General features: G+C 46.4%; 1 protein-coding gene across 1 annotated transcript in view; it reads right to left on the bottom strand.

Annotated features, from left to right (window-relative positions):
* The window catches only part of kcnh7 (potassium voltage-gated channel subfamily H member 7), a 53,023-nt gene extending 36,769 nt beyond the window's left edge, over nt 1-16,254 (bottom strand). Inside the window, 2 exon segments of the mRNA XM_030343163.1 lie at nt 14,796-15,026; nt 15,903-16,254. Coding sequence (XP_030199023.1) covers nt 14,796-15,026; nt 15,903-15,978 — 307 coding nt within the window. The 5' untranslated portion in view covers nt 15,979-16,254.
* Between the last annotated feature and the right edge of the window lie 6,246 nt (nt 16,255-22,500).

Genomic DNA, 22,500 nt, shown 5'->3' with positions numbered 1-22,500 from the left:
TACTGTCTCTCTAGTATCTACTCTCTCTAGTATCTACTGTCTCTAGTATCTACTGTCTCTAGTACCTACTGTCTCTAGTATCTACTGTCTCTAGTACCTACTCTCTCTAGTACCTACTGTCTCTAGAATCTACTCTCTCTAGTACCTACTGTCTCTAGTATCTACTCTCTCTAGTACCTACTGTCTCTAGTACCTACTGTCTCTAGTACCTACTGTCTCTAGTACCTACTGTCTCTAGTACCTACTGTCTCTAGTATCTACTGTCTCTAGTACCAACTGTCTCTAGTACCTACTGTCTCTAGTACCTACTGTCTCTAGTATCTACTGTCTCTAGTATCTACTGTCTCTAGTACCTACTGTCTCTAGTATCTACTGTCTCTAGTACCTACTGTCTCTAGTACCTACTCTCTCTAGTACCTACTGTCTCTAGTACCTACTCTCTCTAGTACCTACTGTCTCTAGTATCTACTGTCTCTAGTACCTACTGTCTCTAGTACCTACTGTCTCTAGTACCTACTGTCTCTAGTATCTACTGTCTCTAGTACCTACTGTCTCTAGTATCTACTGTCTCTAGTACCTACTCTCTCTAGTACCTTCTGTCTCTAGTATCTACTTTCTCTAGTATCTACTGTCTCTAGTACCTAGTCTTCCCACAGTAACCAGCCTCTCTGTGGGCTGGGCTCTGTTCCAGAGCAGATGGAAACACAATGGCCGTCTCTAAGCCCCTGCCTCCGCTGACTCATCCGCGGAGCTGAATGTCACCTCCACTATAAAAATATCAATGGGGAGGTTCTCGGTTCTGGAGCAGTGCTACATCAGCACAATGCGCCTCATTAGAGGGGTTATTACCTTCTGGATAGTGATCTATTGTTCACTACGTCTCAAGATATGTTTTGAGCTCGGCTCTGGGAGCCCACATAAGGGAACGTAGAATGAAAACATGGGCATTGTTTCCGGTACGTTTTCTCAAGGCTACGAGCTTCTCGTCATTAAGGAGGCCGTGGGCCTGTCATCAGCTGATTCAGTGGCAGGCCTGCGTCCTCACAGCGGATTGGTGGGGAGAAAGACTCTGATTGAGTAGGTCTGCAGCTCATTTCCTGGTAGACTTTTCAGTAGTTGCCTCAGAGTGGTAAGGTATACAAAGATGTATGTGGCCATCTCTAGTAACTTTCAGTTTAAGAAAGAAAATTTCAAAATGTTAATTCTCTGTAAACCACACTTAAAAAAAAGGTTGAAGATATCTATAAAGCCTTATGTAGCAAAGTTTTATATTATTGTCGAAAGTTGAATTACAGTTATACTTAGCACAATCAAATGTATTTTCTTTTTCTTTTTGTATCGTCATTATACAACAATCAGAATGACTCCAGTGTGCACATGTATCTCCTCCATGTGTTCTAGCGAAGGTATTTATTGAATTTCCTTCTCTTCCTATTCCATGATTGATGAGTATATGGTTCTCAGAAATGAAGGCGTAAACATTATAAACCATACATATGATTTTGTCAATTATCGGTTTGTTCTGAAGATCGATATATTTTCCTGCAACGTATTTGTTTTACCAGATAACATGTGTCTCTCTCTTGCTACATCATGTAGAGATGTGTCTCATGTATCATGTAGAGATGTGTCCTGTGTCCCATATATCATCTAGAGATGTGTCTCATGTATCATCTAGAGATGTGTCTCATGTATCATGTAGAGATGTGTCCTGTGTCCCATATATCATCTAGAGATGTGTCTCATGTATCATCTAGAGATGTGTCTAATGTATCATGTAGAGATGTGTCATGTAGATATGTGTATCATGTATCATGTAGATATGTGTCTCATGTATCATGTAGACATGTGTCTGTAAATGCCCTGACTGGCTGAGGGAATGAGATGAGATCTCCTGAGGAGAGGCGAACTGCCATTCTCCGCCTCATTAGATGAGCTCAGCACGATGCTGTGAAACAGGACTTGTGATGTTCTGTAAGAGATCCTTTCCACAGAGGTTACAGTGGTGAGACATTCCTCCTTTTATTTATTTTTTTCAACCAAACTATGAATCTGCTGCCAAGAAGAGTCCTGGTGCTGCTGTTTCCAGGACTGTCCTGTCTCCAGGACTGTCCTGTCTCCAGGACTGTCCTGTCTCCAGGAGTGCCCTGTCTCCAGGAGTGCCCTGTCTCCAGGACTGTCCTGTCTCCAGGACTGTCCTGTCTCATGCCATCTCTACTCTCTGGAGGAGAAGCCTGGCGTAGGGGACTGCAGTCTCCTGGACTCACACTGCCAGGGCCAGCAGTGTGTTCTCTGAGTGTGTTCGATGGCTAAAGGATTGTTTCGTCATTGACCGAGAACACGTGTGTCTTTCGCCCTGCCAAAGAGGAGCACACTTTACGCCCGGGCTGAGAAACAAACACAGCGCGGATTGAGACCATCCTGCTTTAATGATGGAAATTTAATTAAAGAGGATTCTGTTTCCATCATTAATTATTAAAGCATTGGGGTTTAATCATGCAATCTGCTAGACTGTACTAAATGATGTAGGCCTATCCTGTGTCATGGTCTTATAATCTCAGTACATAACACAGAATATATTATAAATATATCAATATTACAATAGCATTGTTATACCTTTCTATTCTTAGCCTCATCCGTATTCTGAATGGTACGCCAGCCTCCACTGCTGTGGAGGCAGAATCAAGAGCCTCTGGTTCTACACACTGAGAACCAAATGTGACATTTCTCTTGTTTACAGCCATTCTGCTTACACCATCACGCAGCTCCACTGGGGCACTCACTGCCTAGTAGAGAGGGAGGGAGGGAGGGAGGGAGAGAGAGAGAGAGAGAGAGAGAGAGAGAGAGAGAGAGAGAGAGAGAGAGAGAGAGAGAGAGAGAGAGAGAGAGAGAGAGAGAGAGAGAGAGAGAGAGAGAGAGACTAAGCTAGCCCTTGTTTAATGTCCTCTTGGCCATGGTGCTCAGTGAGGTCTCCATTAGCCAGCCGGGCCTCTTCTTTAATCAGCATCAAGCAGGCCGTCAGGGACAAGTCCTGCGTTCACGTTCCTGTTCCCAGTTATCTCTGTGAGATCTGTGCCGTCGTCTTTTATTGCTGTTGTTTTTATACACAGAATTCTGGGGTGTGTTAAAATAATGAAGAGAATATACAAAGCGTGTGCATATGGAGGACTAAGCAGATGGTTTGGAGGAATGCTAAAGACATTATTCTCAGTAAGGCTTCCCCCGAGATGCAGAGAGCTCTCCATTATAGTTAAAGGGAGCCGTTCATCCCTGCTGCACGGATCCATCTGCTCTGCTCTGAGCCTCGTACAACTCTGTTTCTATCCTCCTAATTAAGGATAGCCGTGCTGGCAGCACTTCATTGGGCTATATCATGCTTACTTTTCTATAATTAATCACTTATTTAATAATCTAATAGTTATCACTGTATTTCTGTCTTTGTTCAATTAAATGAGGTTGCAGATTGCATTCCAAATGTAAAGAAGCACAAACAATAGAGGCGAGGTGAGGTGTGCTGTGTGTAAGGCGATATTGTGTTATCTGGTTGTTGTCTAATTATATCTTTGGCCCGACCTCACTGCAGTCCCTGAACGGGCGGAGAGGGGACCGGGCTCAGCCTGCCGCTGCAACCAGAGAGGACCAGGCGATGAAAGATGCATGGTCTGCTTAGGGGCCGGCGGTCTGCTGCCCTGGGGGGCGTCCCGCCTGACCCCCCCCTCACCCCGGGACACGAGCCCGTCCGGGGGGGCCAGGTCCTCCAAGGGGGGAGAGGCCGCCCCACCTGCGTATCACATGACCCCGGCGGACCGCTAAGCGATGGCCGCCTAATGCGGGGCTCAGGTTCCCTTTGTGGCGAGCGTCCTGCTGCAGGATCACGACACAGGACAGCATTTAGCAGCAGGACGTCCACGATGCACCGTCAGTCTGGCTCCAGCCCCACAGTGAGCTGCTGTATTCAGTACTGCAGTAAGGTACTGTATTCAGTACTGCACCGAGGTACTGTGTTCAGTACTGCAGCAAGGTACTGTATTCAGTACTGCACCGAGGTACTGTATTCAGTACTGCACCGAGGTACTGTTTTCAGTACTGCACCGAGATACTGCATTCAGTACTGCAGTAAGGTACTGTATTCAGTACTGCAGTAAGGTACTGTATTCAGTACTGCAGTAAGGTACTGTATTCAGTACTGCACCGAGATACTGTATTCAGTACTGCAGTAAGGTACTGTATTCAGTACTGCAGTAAGGTACTGTATTCAGTACTGCACCAAGGTACTGTATTCAGTACTGCACCAAGGTACTGTATTCAGTACTGCACCGAGGTACTGTATTCAGTACTGCAGTAAGGTTCTGTATTCAGTACTGCACCGAGGTACTGTATTCAGCACTGCAGTAAGGTACTGTATTCAGTACTGCAGTAAGGTACTGTATTCAGTACTGTAGTAAGGTACTGTATTCAGTACTGGCTTAAGGTACTGTATTCAGTACTGCACGAAGGTACTGTATTCAGTACTGCACCGAGATACTGTATTCAGTTCTGCAGTAAGGTTCTGTATTCAGTACTGCACCGAGGTACTGTATTCAGTACTGCATCGAGGTACTGTATTCAGTACTGTAGTAAGGTAATGTATTCAGTACTGCACCGAGATACTTTAATCAGTACTGCAGTAAGGTACTCTAATCAGTACTGCAGTAAGGTACTGTATTCAGTACTGCACCGAGGTACTGTATTCAATACAGCACAGAAATACTGTATGCATTACTGCAGTAAGGTACTGTATTCAGTACTGCACCGAGGTACTGTATTCAATACTGCACAGAAATACTGTATTCAGTACTGCAGTAAGGTGCTGTATTCAGTACTGCACCGAGGAACTGTATTCGATACTGCACCGAGATACTGTATTCAGTACTACAGTAAGGTACTGTATTCAGTACTGCACCGATAAACTGTATTCAGTACTGCACCGAGATACTGTATTCAGTACTGCAGTAAGGTGCTGTATTCAGTACTGCACCGAGATACTGTAATCAGTACTGCACCGAGATACTGTATTCAGTACTGCACCGAAATACTGTATTCAGTACTGCACAGAGATACTGTATTCAGTACTGCAGTAAGGTACTGTATTCAATACTGCACCGAGATACTGTATTCAATACTGCAGTAAGGTACTGTATTCAATACTGCAGTGAGCTACTGTATTCAATACTGCTCCGAGATACTGTATTCAGTACTGCAGTAAGGTACTGAAGTCAGTACTGCAGTGAGATACTGTATTCAGTACTGCACTGCGATACTGTATTCAATACTGCAGTGAGATACTGTATTCAGTACTGCAGTAAGGTACTGTATTCAATACTGCACAGAGATACTGTATTCAGTACTGCAGTAAGGTACTGTATTCAGTACTGCAGTAAGGTACTGTATTCAGTACTGCACCAAGGTACTGTATTCAGTACTGCACCAAGGTACTGTATTCAGTACTGCACCGAGGTACTGTATTCAGTACTGCAGTAAGGTTCTGTATTCAGTACTGCACCGAGGTACTGTATTCAGCACTGCAGTAAGGTACTGTATTCAGTACTGCAGTAAGGTACTGTATTCAGTACTGTAGTAAGGTACTGTATTCAGTACTGGCTTAAGGTACTGTATTCAGTACTGCACGAAGGTACTGTATTCAGTACTGCACCGAGATACTGTATTCAGTTCTGCAGTAAGGTTCTGTATTCAGTACTGCACCGAGGTACTGTATTCAGTACTGCATCGAGGTACTGTATTCAGTACTGTAGTAAGGTAATGTATTCAGTACTGCACCGAGATACTTTAATCAGTACTGCAGTAAGGTACTCTAATCAGTACTGCAGTAAGGTACTGTATTCAGTACTGCACCGAGGTACTGTATTCAATACAGCACAGAAATACTGTATGCATTACTGCAGTAAGGTACTGTATTCAGTACTGCACCGAGGTACTGTATTCAATACTGCACAGAAATACTGTATTCAGTACTGCAGTAAGGTGCTGTATTCAGTACTGCACCGAGGAACTGTATTCGATACTGCACCGAGATACTGTATTCAGTACTACAGTAAGGTACTGTATTCAGTACTGCACCGATAAACTGTATTCAGTACTGCACCGAGATACTGTATTCAGTACTGCAGTAAGGTGCTGTATTCAGTACTGCACCGAGATACTGTAATCAGTACTGCACCGAGATACTGTATTCAGTACTGCACCGAAATACTGTATTCAGTACTGCACAGAGATACTGTATTCAGTACTGCAGTAAGGTACTGTATTCAATACTGCACCGAGATACTGTATTCAATACTGCAGTAAGGTACTGTATTCAATACTGCAGTGAGCTACTGTATTCAATACTGCTCCGAGATACTGTATTCAGTACTGCAGTAAGGTACTGAAGTCAGTACTGCAGTGAGATACTGTATTCAGTACTGCACTGCGATACTGTATTCAATACTGCAGTGAGATACTGTATTCAGTACTGCAGTAAGGTACTGTATTCAATACTGCACAGAGATACTGTATTCAGTACTTCACCGAGGTACTGTATTCAGTACTGCAGTAAGGCACTGTATTCAATACTTCACAGAGATACTGCATTCAACACTGCAGTGAAATACTCTATTCAGTACTGCAGTGAGATACTGTACTTCAGTGTCTAAGATACTGTAAAGATAAGTTTGATACTATAAAGTAATACAAGTACAATGGACCACAACAATAGGTTGAGCAGTGCTTTTAGATGTAACCCTTTTTAAAAAAATACACATTGTTTTGTTTCTGTAGTTTGTTGCTGGGGCGAGGAAGGCGATTACCAGAAGTTTCTGCTGTTTTCTGGGTCCCACTTTATTTAAACAGCTGAAGTCAAAGTAATCCTGCCCATAATACCTATCAATAATCCTACTGCATTCATATTAACTTATACACCAGATATACACTATCTACTGTATTCATATTAACATATATATCCGATATATACTATCTATTCTGTACATATTAACATATATACCATCTATATATATATAGTTAGATATGTAGATATATACTGGTGGCATTTTAAAATATTTACCAACAAATATATTCTATCACCTGCATCCATATTGTTCTCGAACATTCTCTGAATTGCTCTCAGCATACGTTGCATAGTGAGACATTATTTTGTTACAAAGGGTCAAATACAGTGTCCTAGTTCTCTGGCTCCCTGCCTCGCTGCTCTGACAGCTCTACATTTAAGCTGCTTAGCCTGGAGCCAAAGCACCAAAGCTGTGTGGCTCCTGATGCCCAACTCACATCCTTTAGAGCTTCTCAAGATTACCAGTAGGGGCTTTAAGCCACTTCCCGACTGCTGGTAAACCACTTGAGACTGGAGACCAGGAGATAATGAACCTTCAAATGAAGGCACGTTTCTTCCTGAACCAATGTGTGGGTTTCAGACCAGAACCTCCTGTAGAACATGAGACCAGATCAACAAGGCTTGTTTAATACCGTAGAACCTTATGCAGAACCAGATCAACAAGGCGTGTTTCAGACCAGAACCTCCTGCAGAACATGAGACCAGATCAACAAGGCGTGTTTCAGACCAGAACCTCATGCAGAACATGAGACCAGATCAACAAGGCGTTTTTCAGACCAGAACCTCCTGCAGAACATGAGACCAGATCAACAAGGCGTGTTTCAGACCAGAACCTCATGCAGAACATGAGACCAGATCAACAAGGCGTGTTTCAGACCAGAAACTCATGCAGAACCAGATCAACAAGGCGTGTTTCAGACCGTAGAACCTCATGCAGAACATGAGACCAGATCAACAAGGCGTGTTTCAGACCAGAAAATCATGCAGAACATGAGACCAGATCAACAAGGCGTGTTTCAGACCGTAGAACCTCATGCAGAGCATGAGACCAGATCAACAAGGCGTGTTTCAGACCAGAACCTCCTGCAGAACATGAGACCAGATCAACAAGGCGTGTTTCAGACCAGAACCTCATGCAGAACATGAGACCAGATCAACAAGGCGTGTTTCAGACCAGAAACTCATGCAGAACCAGATCAACAAGGCATGTTTCAGACCGTAGAACCTCATGCAGAACATGAGACCAGATCAACAAGGCGTGTTTCAGACCAGAAAATCATGCAGAACATGAGACCAGATCAACAAGGCGTGTTTCAGACCGTAGAACCTCATGCAGAGCATGAGACCAGATCAACAAGGCGTGTTTCAGACCAGAACCTCATGCAGAACATGAGACCAGATCAACAAGGCGTGTTTCAGACCAGAAACTCATGCAGAACATGAGACCAGATCAACAAGGCGTGTTTCAGACCGTAGAACCTCATGCAGAACATGAGACCAGATCAACAAGGCGTGTTTCAGACCAGAACCTCATGCAGAACCAGATCAACAAGGCATGTTTCAGACCAGAACCTCATGCAGAACCAGATCAACAAGGCGTGTTTCAGACCGTAGAACCTCATGCAGAACCAGATCAACAAGGCGTGTTTGAGTCCATCTGTAGGTTCATTACATTTTGCGGGGATTGGTAAGTGATCCGTATATGTGTGTGTGTGTGTGTGTGTGTGTGTGTGTGTGTGTGTGTGTGTGTGTGTGTGTGTGTGTGTGTGTGTGTGTGTGTGTGTGTGTGTGTGTGTGTGTGTGTGTGTGTGTGTGTGTGTGTGTGTGTGCATGTGCGTGTGTGTGTGTGTGTGTGTTTCAGGGTACTGATACCCTCCCCGGCCACTCTCTCTGCTCAGCTCCTCCTCCCCTGACTACAGCTCCGCCCCCTTCAGCACTCATCAATGTTGCAGCGCCTCGGGGGGCTGTCATGGAGGGGGGGGGGGCATTATGCCCTTTCTACCTCTTCTAACGTATTTATTCTGTAAGCCGCTCACCCTCCCATCTTTATTCATGAGGAGCAGATCAGCTCACTGAAAAGAACTCTGAGCCTCAGTCAGAGTCCGAGTCTCAGAGTCTCAGTCTCAGAGTCTCAGTCTCAGAGTCTCAGTCTCAGAGTCTCAGAGTGTCAGTCTCAGAGTCTCAGTCTCAGAGACTCAGTCTCAGAGTCTCAGTCTCAGAGTCTCAGTCTTAGTCTCAGAGTCTCAGCCTCAGAGTCTCAGAGTGTCAGTCTCAGCCTCAGAGTCTCAGAGTGTCAGTCTTAGAGTCTCAGTCTCAGAGTCTCAGAGTCTCAGTCTCAGAGTCTCAGTCTCAGAGTCTCAGTCTCAGAGTCTCAGTCTCAGTCTCAGAGTCTCAGTCTCAGAGTCTCAGTCTTAGTCTCAGAGTGTCAGTCTTAGTCTCAGAGTCTCAGCCTCAGAGTCTCAGAGTGTCAGTCTCAGCCTCAGAGTATCAGTCTCAGAGTCTCAGTCTTAGTCTCAGAGTCTCAGTCTCAGCCTCAGAGTCTCAGTCTCAGAGTCTCAGTCTTAGTCTCAGAGTGTCAGTCTTAGTCTCAGAGTCTCAGCCTCAGAGTCTCAGAGTGTCAGTCTTAGTCTCAGAGTCTCAGTCTCAGAGTCTCAGAGTCTCAGTCTCAGAGTCTCAGTCTCAGAGTCTCAGTCTTAGTCTCAGAGTCTTAGTCTCAGAGTCTCAGCCTCAGAGTCTCAGAGTGTCAGTCTCAGTCTCAGAGTCTCAGCCTCAGAATCTCAGAGTGTCAGTCTTAGTCTCAGAGTCTCAGTCTCAGAGTGTCAGCCTCAGAGTCTCAGAGTGTCAGTCTCAGTCTCAGAGTCTCAGTCTCAGCCTCAGAGTCTCAGTCTCAGAGTCTCAGTCTTAGTCTCAGAGTCTCAGTCTCAGCCTCAGAGTCTCAGTCTCAGAGTCTCAGTCTTAGTCTCAGAGTGTCAGTCTTAGTCTCAGAGTCTCAGCCTCAGAGTCTCAGAGTGTCAGTCTTAGTCTCAGAGTCTCAGTCTCAGAGTCTCAGAGTCTCAGTCTCAGAGTCTCAGTCTCAGAGTCTCAGTCTTAGTCTCAGAGTCTTAGTCTCAGAGTCTCAGCCTCAGAGTCTCAGAGTGTCAGTCTCAGTCTCAGAGTCTCAGCCTCAGAGTCTCAGAGTGTCAGTCTTAGTCTCAGAGTCTCAGAGTCTCAGTCTCAGAGTCTCAGAGTCTCAGTCTCAGAGTCTCAGTCTTAGTCTCAGAGTCTTAGTCTCAGAGTCTCAGCCTCAGAGTCTCAGAGTGTCAGTCTCAGTCTCAGAGTCTCAGCCTCAGAATCTCAGAGTGTCAGTCTTAGTCTCAGAGTCTCAGTCTCAGAGTGTCAGCCTCAGAGTCTCAGAGTGTCAGTCTCAGTCTCAGAGTCTCAGCCTCAGAGTCTCAGAGTGTCAGTCTTAGTCTCAGAGTCTCAGTCTCAGAGTCTCAGAGTCTCAGTCTCAGAGTCTCAGTCTTAGTCTCAGAGTCTTAGTCTCAGAGTCTCAGCCTCAGAGTCTCAGAGTGTCAGTCTCAGTCTCAGAGTCTCAGCCTCAGAGTCTCAGAGTGTCAGTCTTAGTCTCAGAGCCTCAGTCTCAGAGTGTCAGTCTCAGAGTCTCAGAGTGTCAGTCTTAGTCTCAGAGTCTCAGTCTCAGCCTCAGATTCTCAGAGTGTCAGTCTCAGTCTCAGAGTCTCAGCCTCAGAGTCTCAGAGTGTCAGTCTTAGTCTCAGAGTCTCAGAGTGTCAGTCTCAGAGTCTCAGTCTCAGCCTCAGAGTCTCAGAGTGTCAGTCTCAGTCTCAGAGTCTCAGCCTCAGAGTCTCAGAGTGTCAGTCTTAGTCTCAGAGTCTCAGTCTCAGAGTTTCAGAGTCTCAGTCTCAGAGTGTCAGAGTGTCAGTCTCAGAGTCTCAGAGTGTCAGTCTTAGTCTCAGAGTCTCTGATTCTCTCAGTCTCAGTCTCTGACTCGCAGAGTCTCAGTCTCAGAATGTCAGTTAAGGGGTGAGAGTATATTATGAGAGGAAGAGAGAGACAAGGGAGAGAGGGGGGGGGGGTGTGCACAGTATATAATAGGAGAGAGAATAGTATACATAAATGAAATAGAGAAACACAGGAGTGTAGAGAAGAGAGTGAGGAATAATATGAGGGGCATCTTTAGTCGCCTGGTTGCTTCAGACATTATAGGAGTAATATTGAGTTGATATGGAGAGGAGGAGAGATGAGGATGAGAGAGGAGGGAGAGGGGGAGAGATGAGAGAGGAGAAAGGAGGATGGAGGCTCACTTGAAAGAGGCCAGTTTCTCTCCACACTACTACTCTTTGTCATATTCTTTAAGGTTTGAAAAACAATATATACAGTATATATATATATATATATATACACAGTATATATTCACACACAAGCTAGCATTTCAGCACACTCCTGATTAAATATTCCGACGCTGGCTGGTTGGCGGTGATTAAAAAGATCTCTCTGTTCTCGTGGTTCTCCTTTGTTTCCCCTTTCCGCGGTCGGCTCCCGGCGCTCTACAGACTCTCCGTGAAGAGGTTACCCTGGTGAACGTGGTTGGAAAGCAGCGCTCTGTCCACCTCAGGATAGTACCTCATTAAAGACCTGCAATGGAGGGACTGGGGGCTCCTCATCAGACGTCCAGACTCTAAGGCTGAGACTCTGAGCTCTCCAGGGCAGCGAAACCACTCAGGAAGCCCAGTCCTGATGGTCTCTGACTTCACACGGAAGAGCATGAAGGCTGTCCCTGTAGTCCATGCAGTTATTCATTTAAGAACTGGGAGTGGAGGCTGATTGACGGGCAGACGGTGAATACGCCTTCAATGCACTAAAACACTAAACTGACAGCCCAACCTGGTTGATAAAATAGTGTTGAATTATCATGAAGGAGATGATACCATACAGAACCCTGTGATGACAGACACATGCCATTCACATAATGTAAGGTGATTGACATGATGTAAGGTGATTGAGAGAATGACATCTCTTTCAATATCTGTATTGCTCTCTGTGTCTTCCTATCTCTGTATCTCCCTATCGCTCTCTCTATCTCTATATACATTTCTCTGTATCTCTCTAAGTCTGTATACATTTCACAGTATCTCTCTCTCTATCTCTTTATCTCTCTCTATCTTCGACACTATTTCTCTATCTCTGTATCGCCCTCTGACTCTGTATCTCAATATATTTCTCTCTCTATCTCTCTATCCCTCTGTCTATCTCTCTATCTCTCTGTCTCTCTGTCTATCTCTCTATCTCTCTGTCTATCTCTGTATCTCTCTCTATCTCTGTATCTGGTTGTGATGCGAGGAATGGGTTAACCTGGCGATTCTAAGTGCTTGGCATAAGTCTCTATGAACGTCCTGTCCGTCTATTATCCCATTTTTTTCCCTTCTCTCTCTCCCCCCCTCTCCCCTCTCTCTCCCCTCTCTCCTCCCCCTCTCTCCCTCCCCTCAATCTCTCCCTCTCTCCCCTCTGTCTCTCCCCTCAGTCTCTCCTCTCTCTCCCCTCTGTCTCCCCCCTCTCTCCCCTTTCTCTCTTTAACTCATGGGGGCAGAACACAAGGACACAGAGCCCGGTCAGACTAAGATCACTATTATCACACTAAGATCACACTAGGATCACTAATATCAAACTATGATCACCATTATCCCACTCTGATCACTATGATGCCACTATGGTCAGACTATGATCAGTATTATCAGACTATGATCACTATTATCAGACAAGGATCACACTATGTTCACCAGGATCACAATGTGGTCACTATTATCAGACAGGGATCACACTATGGTCACTAGGATCACACTATAATCACTATGATCACTATGATCATACTAGGATCACACTGTGGTCAGACTATGATCACTAGGATCACACTGTGGTCAGACTGTTATCAGACAAGGATCACACTGTGGTCACTATGATCACTATGATCACACTAGGATCACACTGTGGTCACTAGGATCACACTAGGATCACTATGATCACTGTGATCACTATGATCACACTAGTATCACACTATGGTCGAGATTATCAAACAAGGATCACCATGATGTTACTATTGTCACACTATGGTCACTATTACCACACTAGGATCCCAGTAGGATCACACCAGGGTCGCTGTGATCACTGAGACACAGCGTGGCGTTCTGGAAGTGTCTCGTGGTGCAGGCTATGGAACCTGTTTGGTTGTTTATCGTGGAACCCGGACATTAAATAAAAGCAGCGTGCAGCAGTAGAAATCTGCCAGTGGCAGATAAGGCAAGGTCATCTGGGAAAGGGAAGCATATCCAAAATACTAACTCTAGAAAATGATTTTAAAATGTGGATTGGCAGAATACGTTAACTGGAAATTCAGAATCAAATGCTCAATTACAAAATAGTCTTCAGAAACTGTTACAAAAGATGAGGAAGCAGGAAGCATATAATTATCACACTATGGTCTATATATATATATATATATATATATATATATATATATATATATATATATATGTATATATGTATATGTGTATATATGTATATATGTATATGTGTATATATATATATATGTATGTATATATATATATATATATATATATATATATATATATATATATATATATATATATATATATATATATATATATATATGTATGTATGTATGTATGTATGTATGTATGTATGTATGTATGTATGTGTGTATATATATATATATATATATATATGTATATATATATATATTCATATGGTGTTTAAGGACGGGCAGTAGGGCTCGGACGGGCCACGCTGTGTGTAGCCTGTAGCATAGCGTCTAGTTGGGTGTGAAAGTGCTGCCGAGTGTAGTGTGTAGCTGTGTGTAGCATGTAGCTGTGTGTAGCGTGTAGCTGTGTGTAGCGTGTAGCTGTGTGTAGCGTGTAGCTGTGTGCAGCGTTTAGCTGTGTGTAGCATGTTGCTTGGTGTAGCGTGTAGCTGTGTGTTGCGTGTAGCTGTGTGTAGCGTATAGCTGTATGCAGCGTGTAGCTGTGTGCAGCGTGTAGCTGTGTGTAGCGTGTAGCTGTGTGTAGCGTGTAGCTGTGTGTAGGGTGTAGCTGTGTGTAGCGTGTAGCTGTGTGTAGCGTGTAGCTGTGTGTAGTGTGTAGCGTGTAGCTGTGTGTAGCATGTAGCTGTGTGTAGCGTATAGAGTTTGGTAGCGTGTAGCTGTGTGTAGCATGTAGGTGTGTGTAGCTGTGTGTAGCATGTAGCTGTGTGTAGCGCGTAGCCACGTGTAGCGTGTAGCCACGTGTAGCGTGTAGCTGTGTGTAGCGTGTAGCTGTGTGTAGCGTGTAGCTGTGTGTAGCATGTAGCCACGTGTAGCGTGTAGCTGTGTGTAGCGTGTAGCGACAGGTTCACCCCTGTCATCACAGAACCTCATATCCCCTCACGGACAACAGCAAGACTCCCCCATCCCCACGACCCCCCACCCACGCCCAACCCTCACTGTAAGGGTCCGCTGAGTCCGCAGAGACCCCCTCACCGCCTGGCCCCCACCCAGGGCTCTAACCCCCCCCCATCACCCCCCCCATCACCCCACCCTGGGGCCCTCTGACCCCTCCCTCCGTCACCCCACCCTGGGGCCGTGACCCTCAGCGGTCCTCCGTCACCCCACCCGGGGGCTGTGACCCTCAGCGGTCCTCCGTCACCCCACCCGGGGGCCGTGACCCTCAGCGGTCCTCCGTCACCCCACCCTGGGGTCGTGACCCTCAGCGGTCCTCCGTCACCCCACCCGGGGGCCGTGACCCTCAGCGGTCCTCCGTCACCCCACCCGGGGGCCGTGACCCTCAGCGGTCCTCCGTCACCCCACCCGGGGGTCGTGACCCTCAGCGGTCCTCTGTCACCCCACCCGGAAGCTGTGGTGACTCACCGTCCTTGCGGTGGTAGGTGATCTCCACCTTGCGCTCCTCGGACCCCCCCATGGCCTGCTCCACCTGGCCGATGGCGGCGGGGGGGGTCAGCGCGCCGTGCAGGAAGGGGCAGGTGCCGGGCCGCTGCATCACGTCCGGCCGCGAGAACCCCGTCATCTCACAGAAGCCGTCGTTGCAGTAGATGATGGCGCAGTTCTCCACCCGCGCGTTGGCGATCACGAACTTCCTGTCTGTGGTGGAGAAGATCCCAGGGGTTGGTGGTGCTGGTGTTAGGTGGTGCTGGTGTTAGGTGGTGCTGGTGTTAGCCGGGGATAAGGTGCAGAAAGGTTGCAGCACCCACGCCCTGGTGCTAGTTTCTAGTGGGACAGGGGGGTGGAGGTGATAGTGTCTAGTGGGACAGGGGGGTGGAGGTGCTAGTGTCTAGTGGGACAGGGGGGTGGAGGTGATAGTGTCTAGTGGGACAGGGGGGTGGAGGTGATAGTGTCTAGTGGGACAGGGGGGTGGAGGTGATAGTGTCTAGTGGGACAGGGGGGTGGAGGTGCTAGTGTCTAGTGGGACAGGGTGGAGGAGGTGCTAGTGTCTAGTGGGACAGGGGGGTGGAGGTGCTAGTGTCTAGTGGGACAGGGTGGTGGAGGTGATAGTGTCTAGTGGGACAGGGTGGAGGAGGTGCTAGTGTCTAGTGGGACAGGGTGGTGGAGGTGATAGTGTCTAGTGGGACAGGGTGGAGGAGGTGCTAGTGTCTAGTGGGACAGGGGGGTGGAGGTTCTCTACTGGAGGTTCTCTACTGTGTTGTGTGTTGCCACATAACACAGATGAAGGAACTAAAGGCTTCAGGTGAAGGTCGGCTCATCGTTTGGTTAAAGAGTGAATCTGCTCTCACTCTAAAACAGCAAAATCTTCTTAAGAACAAACTACAGTGTCATCTATAGACACACAGTATCGCACACGCACACGCAAACATACGCATGCAATTATAATAAATTAATTAATAAGATGCATAAACAAGTGTAGCAATAGCTAAAAATGAAACACAATAAAATGACACGATGTGATATGGGCCGATATTAATGTAAAACTATGTAACAAAATAATATGCAAATGCTCACTTTGACCCTCAAATTTCCGAATTATTATTCCCAGGAAGGTGTTCTGCGGCGCCACGTGACCCCTCCGGACAGGCATGTTGATCCGATCGAAGACCTCCTGAAGTCAGTCCTGAGTTACTGCTGCAGCATCTCCGCTTATACCCCACTCTGAACGTCCTTCTAGTTCAGATAATCTCCAGGTCCCACCTCGGAGTGGTTCGCCCTGAGCACCACAACACGGAAACGCCTCCTGGCCGGAACGCGCGGAATCGGTCAGGATCGCTGGGGTCAGACCCGGTCTGCTCAGCGGCCGGTAGAGCCGGTTCTCCGTCGGTGTGGTGGAGCTCCGGCAGCCAGCGGTTCTTATGCTGGAGTGACGCGTCTCCCCCGGGACTCGGCCCCCCCCCCCACCCCAGAGCCGCTCATCTCCGCTGAGCCGCTGGGGTGAGACGACGCGTCATCACACCCTCAGCGTGCTGTCGGCGGGGGATCGGAAATGTAAATTCGCACACTTGTTTTATTTGTCAGACTTTTGCTTGTTGTGTGAGATAGCGTGTTTGATCGCATAGGAGAAGCAAACCCTTCAGACAGCAGCCCCAGTAGTGGTGCTCTCTAGGGTGCTGAAGTTCACACCTGACCTCCATGTGCTAACGAGCTCCAACGGAGAACTAGAACCGCGCAGGGTGACCCGTCGATTAAAACCAGAACACGGCGTCGACCAAGTCTCTGTCATTCGTGAGTTTCATGAATTGGCGCCTTTGAACCGGGAGGGGGAGGGACTCCGTGCCGCTGTAGAGAACGCAGAGCTCTCACCAGACAACACAGCCCAACACCTGGAACATCTCATCCAGCTGCCCATTAAGGAAACAGCCTGAATGAAGGAAAACATAGAAATGAAAAATAGAAACATAGATATGAAAGATACAACAGTCCTAACTCTATATAAAAGATATATTATTGCAGTTAACTCAGGTATGAACATAAGAAACACATCAATTGTTCTACATTATTAACCGAGATATTCTTAACACTGCTTCTGTTTGTATGTGGAATACGGAGTAGGCTACCTTCGGTAGAAAGCATCCTCAAATATTACTGAATATTACACTTTTATAAACGATCATTACTAGCCGCTGTGGTGATTGATCCGCAGGTAAACAGAGCAGCCACGTATCTCTGCTAGAGAGAACCTGAACCTGAGCAAGACATGTCTGCACTGTTATATTATTATATTATTATATTTAACAAATACTGTTGGTATTAGATTAACATCTTGTCTGGTATCAGTTTAACAGCTGGTATCAGTTTAACAGCTGGTCTGGTATCAGTTTAACAGCTGGTCTGATATCAGTTTAACAGCTTATATCAGTTTAACAGCTGGTCTGGGATCAGTTTAACAGCTGGTCTGGTATCAGTTTAACAGCTTATATCAGTTTAACAGCTGTTCTGGGATCAGTCTAACAGCTGGTCCGGGATCAGTTTAACGGCTGGTCCGGGATCAGTGTAACAGCTGGTCTGGGATCAGTTTAACAGCTGGTCTGGGATCAGTTTAACAGCTGGTCCGGGATCAGTATAACAGCTGGTCTGGTATCAGTTTAACGGCTGATCTGGGATCAGTTTAACTGCTGGTCTGGGATCACTCGAACAGCGGGTCTGGGATCAGTCGAACAGCGGGTCTGGGATCAGTCGAACAGCTGGTCTGGGATCAGTCGAACAGCGGGTCTGGGATCAGTCTAACAGCGGGTCTGGGATCAGGACTGGAGGTCGATACACCTTCTGACAGAAGAGCCTTTCCTCTGCAGAGGTGCGCCCCTGGTGGTCGGCCTGAGACAGCACGGCTACGGCTGATTAATCACTGATCATTAAAGACAATCTGAAGCTGCTCTCATCACTCAGAGCATGGACACTGTGAAGGGCGGCCATTACTGATCACCAATCAGGTTAGAGATTCTATCTCTCTCTCTCTCTCTCTCTCTCTCTCTCTCTCTCTCTCTCTCTCTCTCTGTCTCTGTCTCTGTCTCTCTGTCTCTCTCTTTCTCTCTCTCTCTCTGTGCATACACTGTATGTGTTTGTGTATAGATGAGTATCTATAATATATATATATATATGTGTATACACAGTGGCCCTCATTTATCAAACGAGCGTACGACAGAAAACGTGCGTAAAATGGACGTACGCTCATTTCAACGTTGAGCTTGGCATTTATCAATTTGAACGTGAGCGCAGGCTGCGATGAAATCTCACGTCAGGTCTGAGCTCGTGTACGCAAGTTTTTTTGGCGCAACATACGGGTATTTCAGTGATGAATAGTGCAGCACAAGTAGCCCATGTTCAACATCTGTATTAATTACTAAATAAATTGGAATTAGTCCAGCCGTTCAAACAATTACAATCAAGTCAGGCCTAATTAAAAACAGTATTGCTATGAAAATAATTAGAATGTGACAGGTGAAATGTTTATTCAGCTGTCTATATTAACAGGAGCTTTGCCAAATAGGTGGTCGTGTCTCAGCGATGGCAGATCTGGCTCTGTTGAGGACCTCAACGCACAGACGTTAGAGTTTTTCGAGACCGCGCCGATTTTTTTAAGGAGGGCGATGAATGGCTCTTGAGTCGTTTTCGTCTCCCAAGGCATCTCCTGATGGAGCTATGCAATGCTTTGGAGCCACAGTTAAGGCGAGAAACTAGGCGATCAAACGCAATACCTGTGCAGGTTTGCTCTACCTTGGGATTTTTGGCCACCGGGATCTTGCAGCGGGAGATCGGGGACAGGTCTGCTATTTCCCAGCCAAGTATTAGCCGAACCATGCCAGCAGGTTTGGCAGCTATAATGTCCCTCTCCGAACGTTATATTAAATTCCCATATAATAACGATCAGCAAACTGGAATCAAACGGGATTTTTATGCTATTGCTAGGTTTCCAAATGTGATTGGTGCGGTTGATTGTACCCATATGCGCATCTATTAATGATTACGCGTACATCAACCGCAAAAGCTACCATTCAGTTAATGTTCCGATTATTTGCGATGCCAGAATGTCAATCCTAAACATGGTAGCCCGATGGCCTGGGGGCACGCACGATTCTTTTATTTTCCAAAATAGCAACGTTGGGCATCGTCTACTTCAGGGCGCACTACATGGTCAGAGTCATCTCGGTGAGTTACGCTGTAGTCGCACTGCACCGGCCTCCTCCCGTTTCTTGCTTGGCCGGCTTCACAGCCGCAACACGTTTTTTGGTGCTGAGCTTCATGTCGGACCATTTTTTCTTCACCTTATTCGGAATTAAATAACTTTAACGGAATGCAAACAATAGCATATATGTGAAATGTTTTAAGCTGGATAACAGAAGTTGTACATTTAATTTATTATTTAATTAATTTAATTAACAAACCTCTTCCGTAGCCCGACGAACATTGGAAACACTATTCACTGCAACAGTTATTTCCTTCCATATAGCATTCTTTTGCTGGCCTTTAATGCCAGCTTTTAGGCTACCAAATAAAACCAGACGGTTCGCATCCACCAGTGACCCGAGCGTCTCCATTTGGGTCTCGGAAAAATTCCTCTATTTTACCGTTGGACGTTTCTCCATGTCGTAAAAGTTAGGGGCGAGACTTCTGAAGACGTGTTTTTATATGGGCGTGTTACGTTAATTACGATCGATCTCAGCCGCCGTATTTATCAACACCAAGATCCTTCGTACGCTGGGATTGGTGTGATACAAAGGTTTCGTAAATCTCACGTGGGTCCTATCGTAAGATGAATCATGCGTTCAGATTTGCGCTCATTTCTACGTTCGTTTGATAAATGAGGGCCAGTATGTGTATATAAAGTGTATGTATGTATATGTGTATTCATATGGTGGAGGGGGGTGGGGAGAGCTGGTATTTACTGACCTCATTCTAAAGAGCCCCACGGGGTGGGGGGGGGGGTGCTTCATCATCTTGAAATATTAACTACAACGTGTGTAAGCATGTGAACAACCTGCTGTGAACAACAACAACAACTCTTGTGTCTTCATTAGAGGCTTTAGACCTCACAGGAGGGGCGGGCGTGGCCCGGGCCAGGAGCGAGGCCCACTCCCTCCGTAGGGCCGTCTCTGATTAGAGCTCATGCAGTGATGTGGTGACGTGAACACAACGCTGGGGTCATGGTGCCGTCCGTCACTCATTTCTCAGTTTTTCACGGTTGTCATCATCCAGTCATCCAGTCATTCAGTCATTCAGTCATTCAGTCATTCTTTAATTTCTCTTAATCTCTCTTTTAGCAATATGAAAATAGGGTTAGGCTACAGACAGTTGCCAGGATCTAATCCCGGTCTCACGGAATGGCCCCCCTCTCTCTCTCTCTCTCTCTCTCTCTCCGTCTCTCTCTCTCTCTCTCTCTCTCTCTCTCTCTCTCTCTCTCTCTCTCTCTCTCTCTCTCTCTCTCTCTCTCTCTCTCTCTCTCTCTCTCTCTCCTCTCTCTCTCTCTCTCTCTCTCCCTCTCTCTCTCTCTCTCTCTCTCCGTCTCTCTCTCTCTCTCTCTCTCTCTCTCTCTCTCTCTCTCTCTCTCTCTCTCTCTCTCTCTCTCTCTCTCTCTCTCTCTCCGTCTCTCTCTCTCTCTCTCTCTGTCTCTCTCTCTCTCTCCCCCCCTCTCTCTCCCTCTCTCTCTCTCTCTCTCTCTCTCTCTCTCTCTCTCTCTCTCTCTCTCTCTCTCTCTGTCTCTCTCTCTCTCCCTCTCTCTGTCTCTCTCTCTCTCTCTCTCTACCTCTCTCTCTCTCTCTGTCTCCCTCTCTCTCTCTCTCTCTCTGTCTCTCTCTCTCTCTCTCTCTCTCTCTCTGTCTCTCTCTCTCTCTCTCTCTCTCCTCTCTCTCTCTCTCTCTCTGTCTCTCTCTCTCTCTCTCTCTCTCTCTCTCTCTCTCTCTCTCTCTCTCTCTCTCTCTCTCTCTCTCTCTCTCTCTCTCCCCCCTCTCTCTCCTCTCTCCTCTCTCTCTCTCTCTCTCTCTCTCTCTCTCTCTCTCTCTCTCTCTCTCTCTCTCTCTCCCCCCCTCTCTCTCCCTCTCTCTCTCTCTCTCTCTCTCTCTCTCTCTCTCTGTCTCTCTCTCTCTCTCTCTCTCTCTCTCTCTCTCTCTCTCTCTCTCTCTCTCTCTCTCTCTCTCTCTCTCTCTCTCTCCCCCTCTCTCTCTCCTCTCTCTCTCTCTCTCCCCTCTCTCTCTCTCTCTCTCTCTCTCTCTCTCTCTCTCTCTCTCTCTCTCTCTCTCCCCCTCTCTCTCTCTCTCTCTCTCTCTCTCTCTCTCTCTCTCTCTCTCTCTCTCTCTCCCTCCCTCCCTCCGGTTTGGGACATGGACCCCAGTCCATGTCCCAAACCGGATTCTAAGGTTTCTCGGGTTCTAAGGTTTCTCGATCAACCAGTACTTCCTGTTTGAACCACTACTTCCTGTTTGAATACAAGGTGGTGGTGCTTATTGGTCTGAATAATAGGACACAGAACCGACCTCTAGCAGTCTGACCTCTAGTGAACTCTAGCGGTCAGACCTCTAGTGACCTTTACCGGTCTGACCTCTACCGGTCTGACCTCTAGTGACCTCTACCGACCGCTACCTGTCTGACCTCTACTGAGCTCTACCGGTCTGACCCTACTTACCTCTGCTGACCTGCTGATCTTAAATCTGATCCTATATCTGATACTATATCTGATCTTATATCTGATCCTATATCTGATCTTATATCTGATCTTATATCTGATCTTATAACTGATCCTATATCTGATCTTATATCTAATCCTATATCTGATCCTATATCTGATCTTATATCTGATCCTATATCTGATCCTATATCTGATCTTATATCTGATCCTATATCTGATCTTATATCTGATCGTTTTGCTCATCAGGTGAAGGTCGAGTCCTCATTAGATCCACAGTAGATGGATCCATTCTGATCCTTTCTGATCCGTTCTGATCCATCCTGGATCCGTTCTGATCCGTTCTGATCAGTTCTGATCAGTTCTGATCCGTATATCGGTATAGATAACACATGTTTTTTGTGATCTTTGGCTACACAGAGTGGACCCCCTTCTGTTCCACTGTGCCCAGGAGGCGCCAGGAGACACCCCGTAATGTTGCTCCTTTTGGGCGGGTTCCAACACTAACTTTATTTCCTGTTGTCTAATAACGGAGTGATTCCTAATTCAGGGCCGCCCTCCCTCGGAGGTAACCATGGAAACTGTCCTGAGAGGAGCTTGTGCTCCCCTAGAGTGCAGAGCGATGCTCTGTCTGCTGACTCTGGACCATTTAATAAAGAACTACACACACATAATCCAGGGTCAATACGGAGGATGTTATTGTACATTAAGTCTGGATCATTATTTACCTTTGAATCATAATCTTCAACAATATACATTGAAAACCTATTCTACGATAAGCCTTATGAGTCGATTTAATTTGTGATGCGTGTGTATGTGTGTGTGTGTGTGTGTGTGTGTGTGTGTGTGTGTGTGTGTGTGTGTGTGTGTGTGTGTGTGTGTGTGTGTGTGTGTGTGTGTGTGCGTAAGAGATTGTGTTAGTGTGTGTGTGTGTGTGTTTATTATTGTACGAGCACAGACAGGCCAGCCCTCTCCACATGTGTGTGTTTGGCC

Source organism: Gadus morhua, chromosome 20 (assembly GCF_902167405.1).
Source record: "Gadus morhua chromosome 20, gadMor3.0, whole genome shotgun sequence".
Taxonomy (NCBI): Eukaryota; Metazoa; Chordata; class Actinopteri; order Gadiformes; family Gadidae; genus Gadus; species Gadus morhua.
This window is presented reverse-complemented; position numbering and strand designations above follow the sequence as displayed.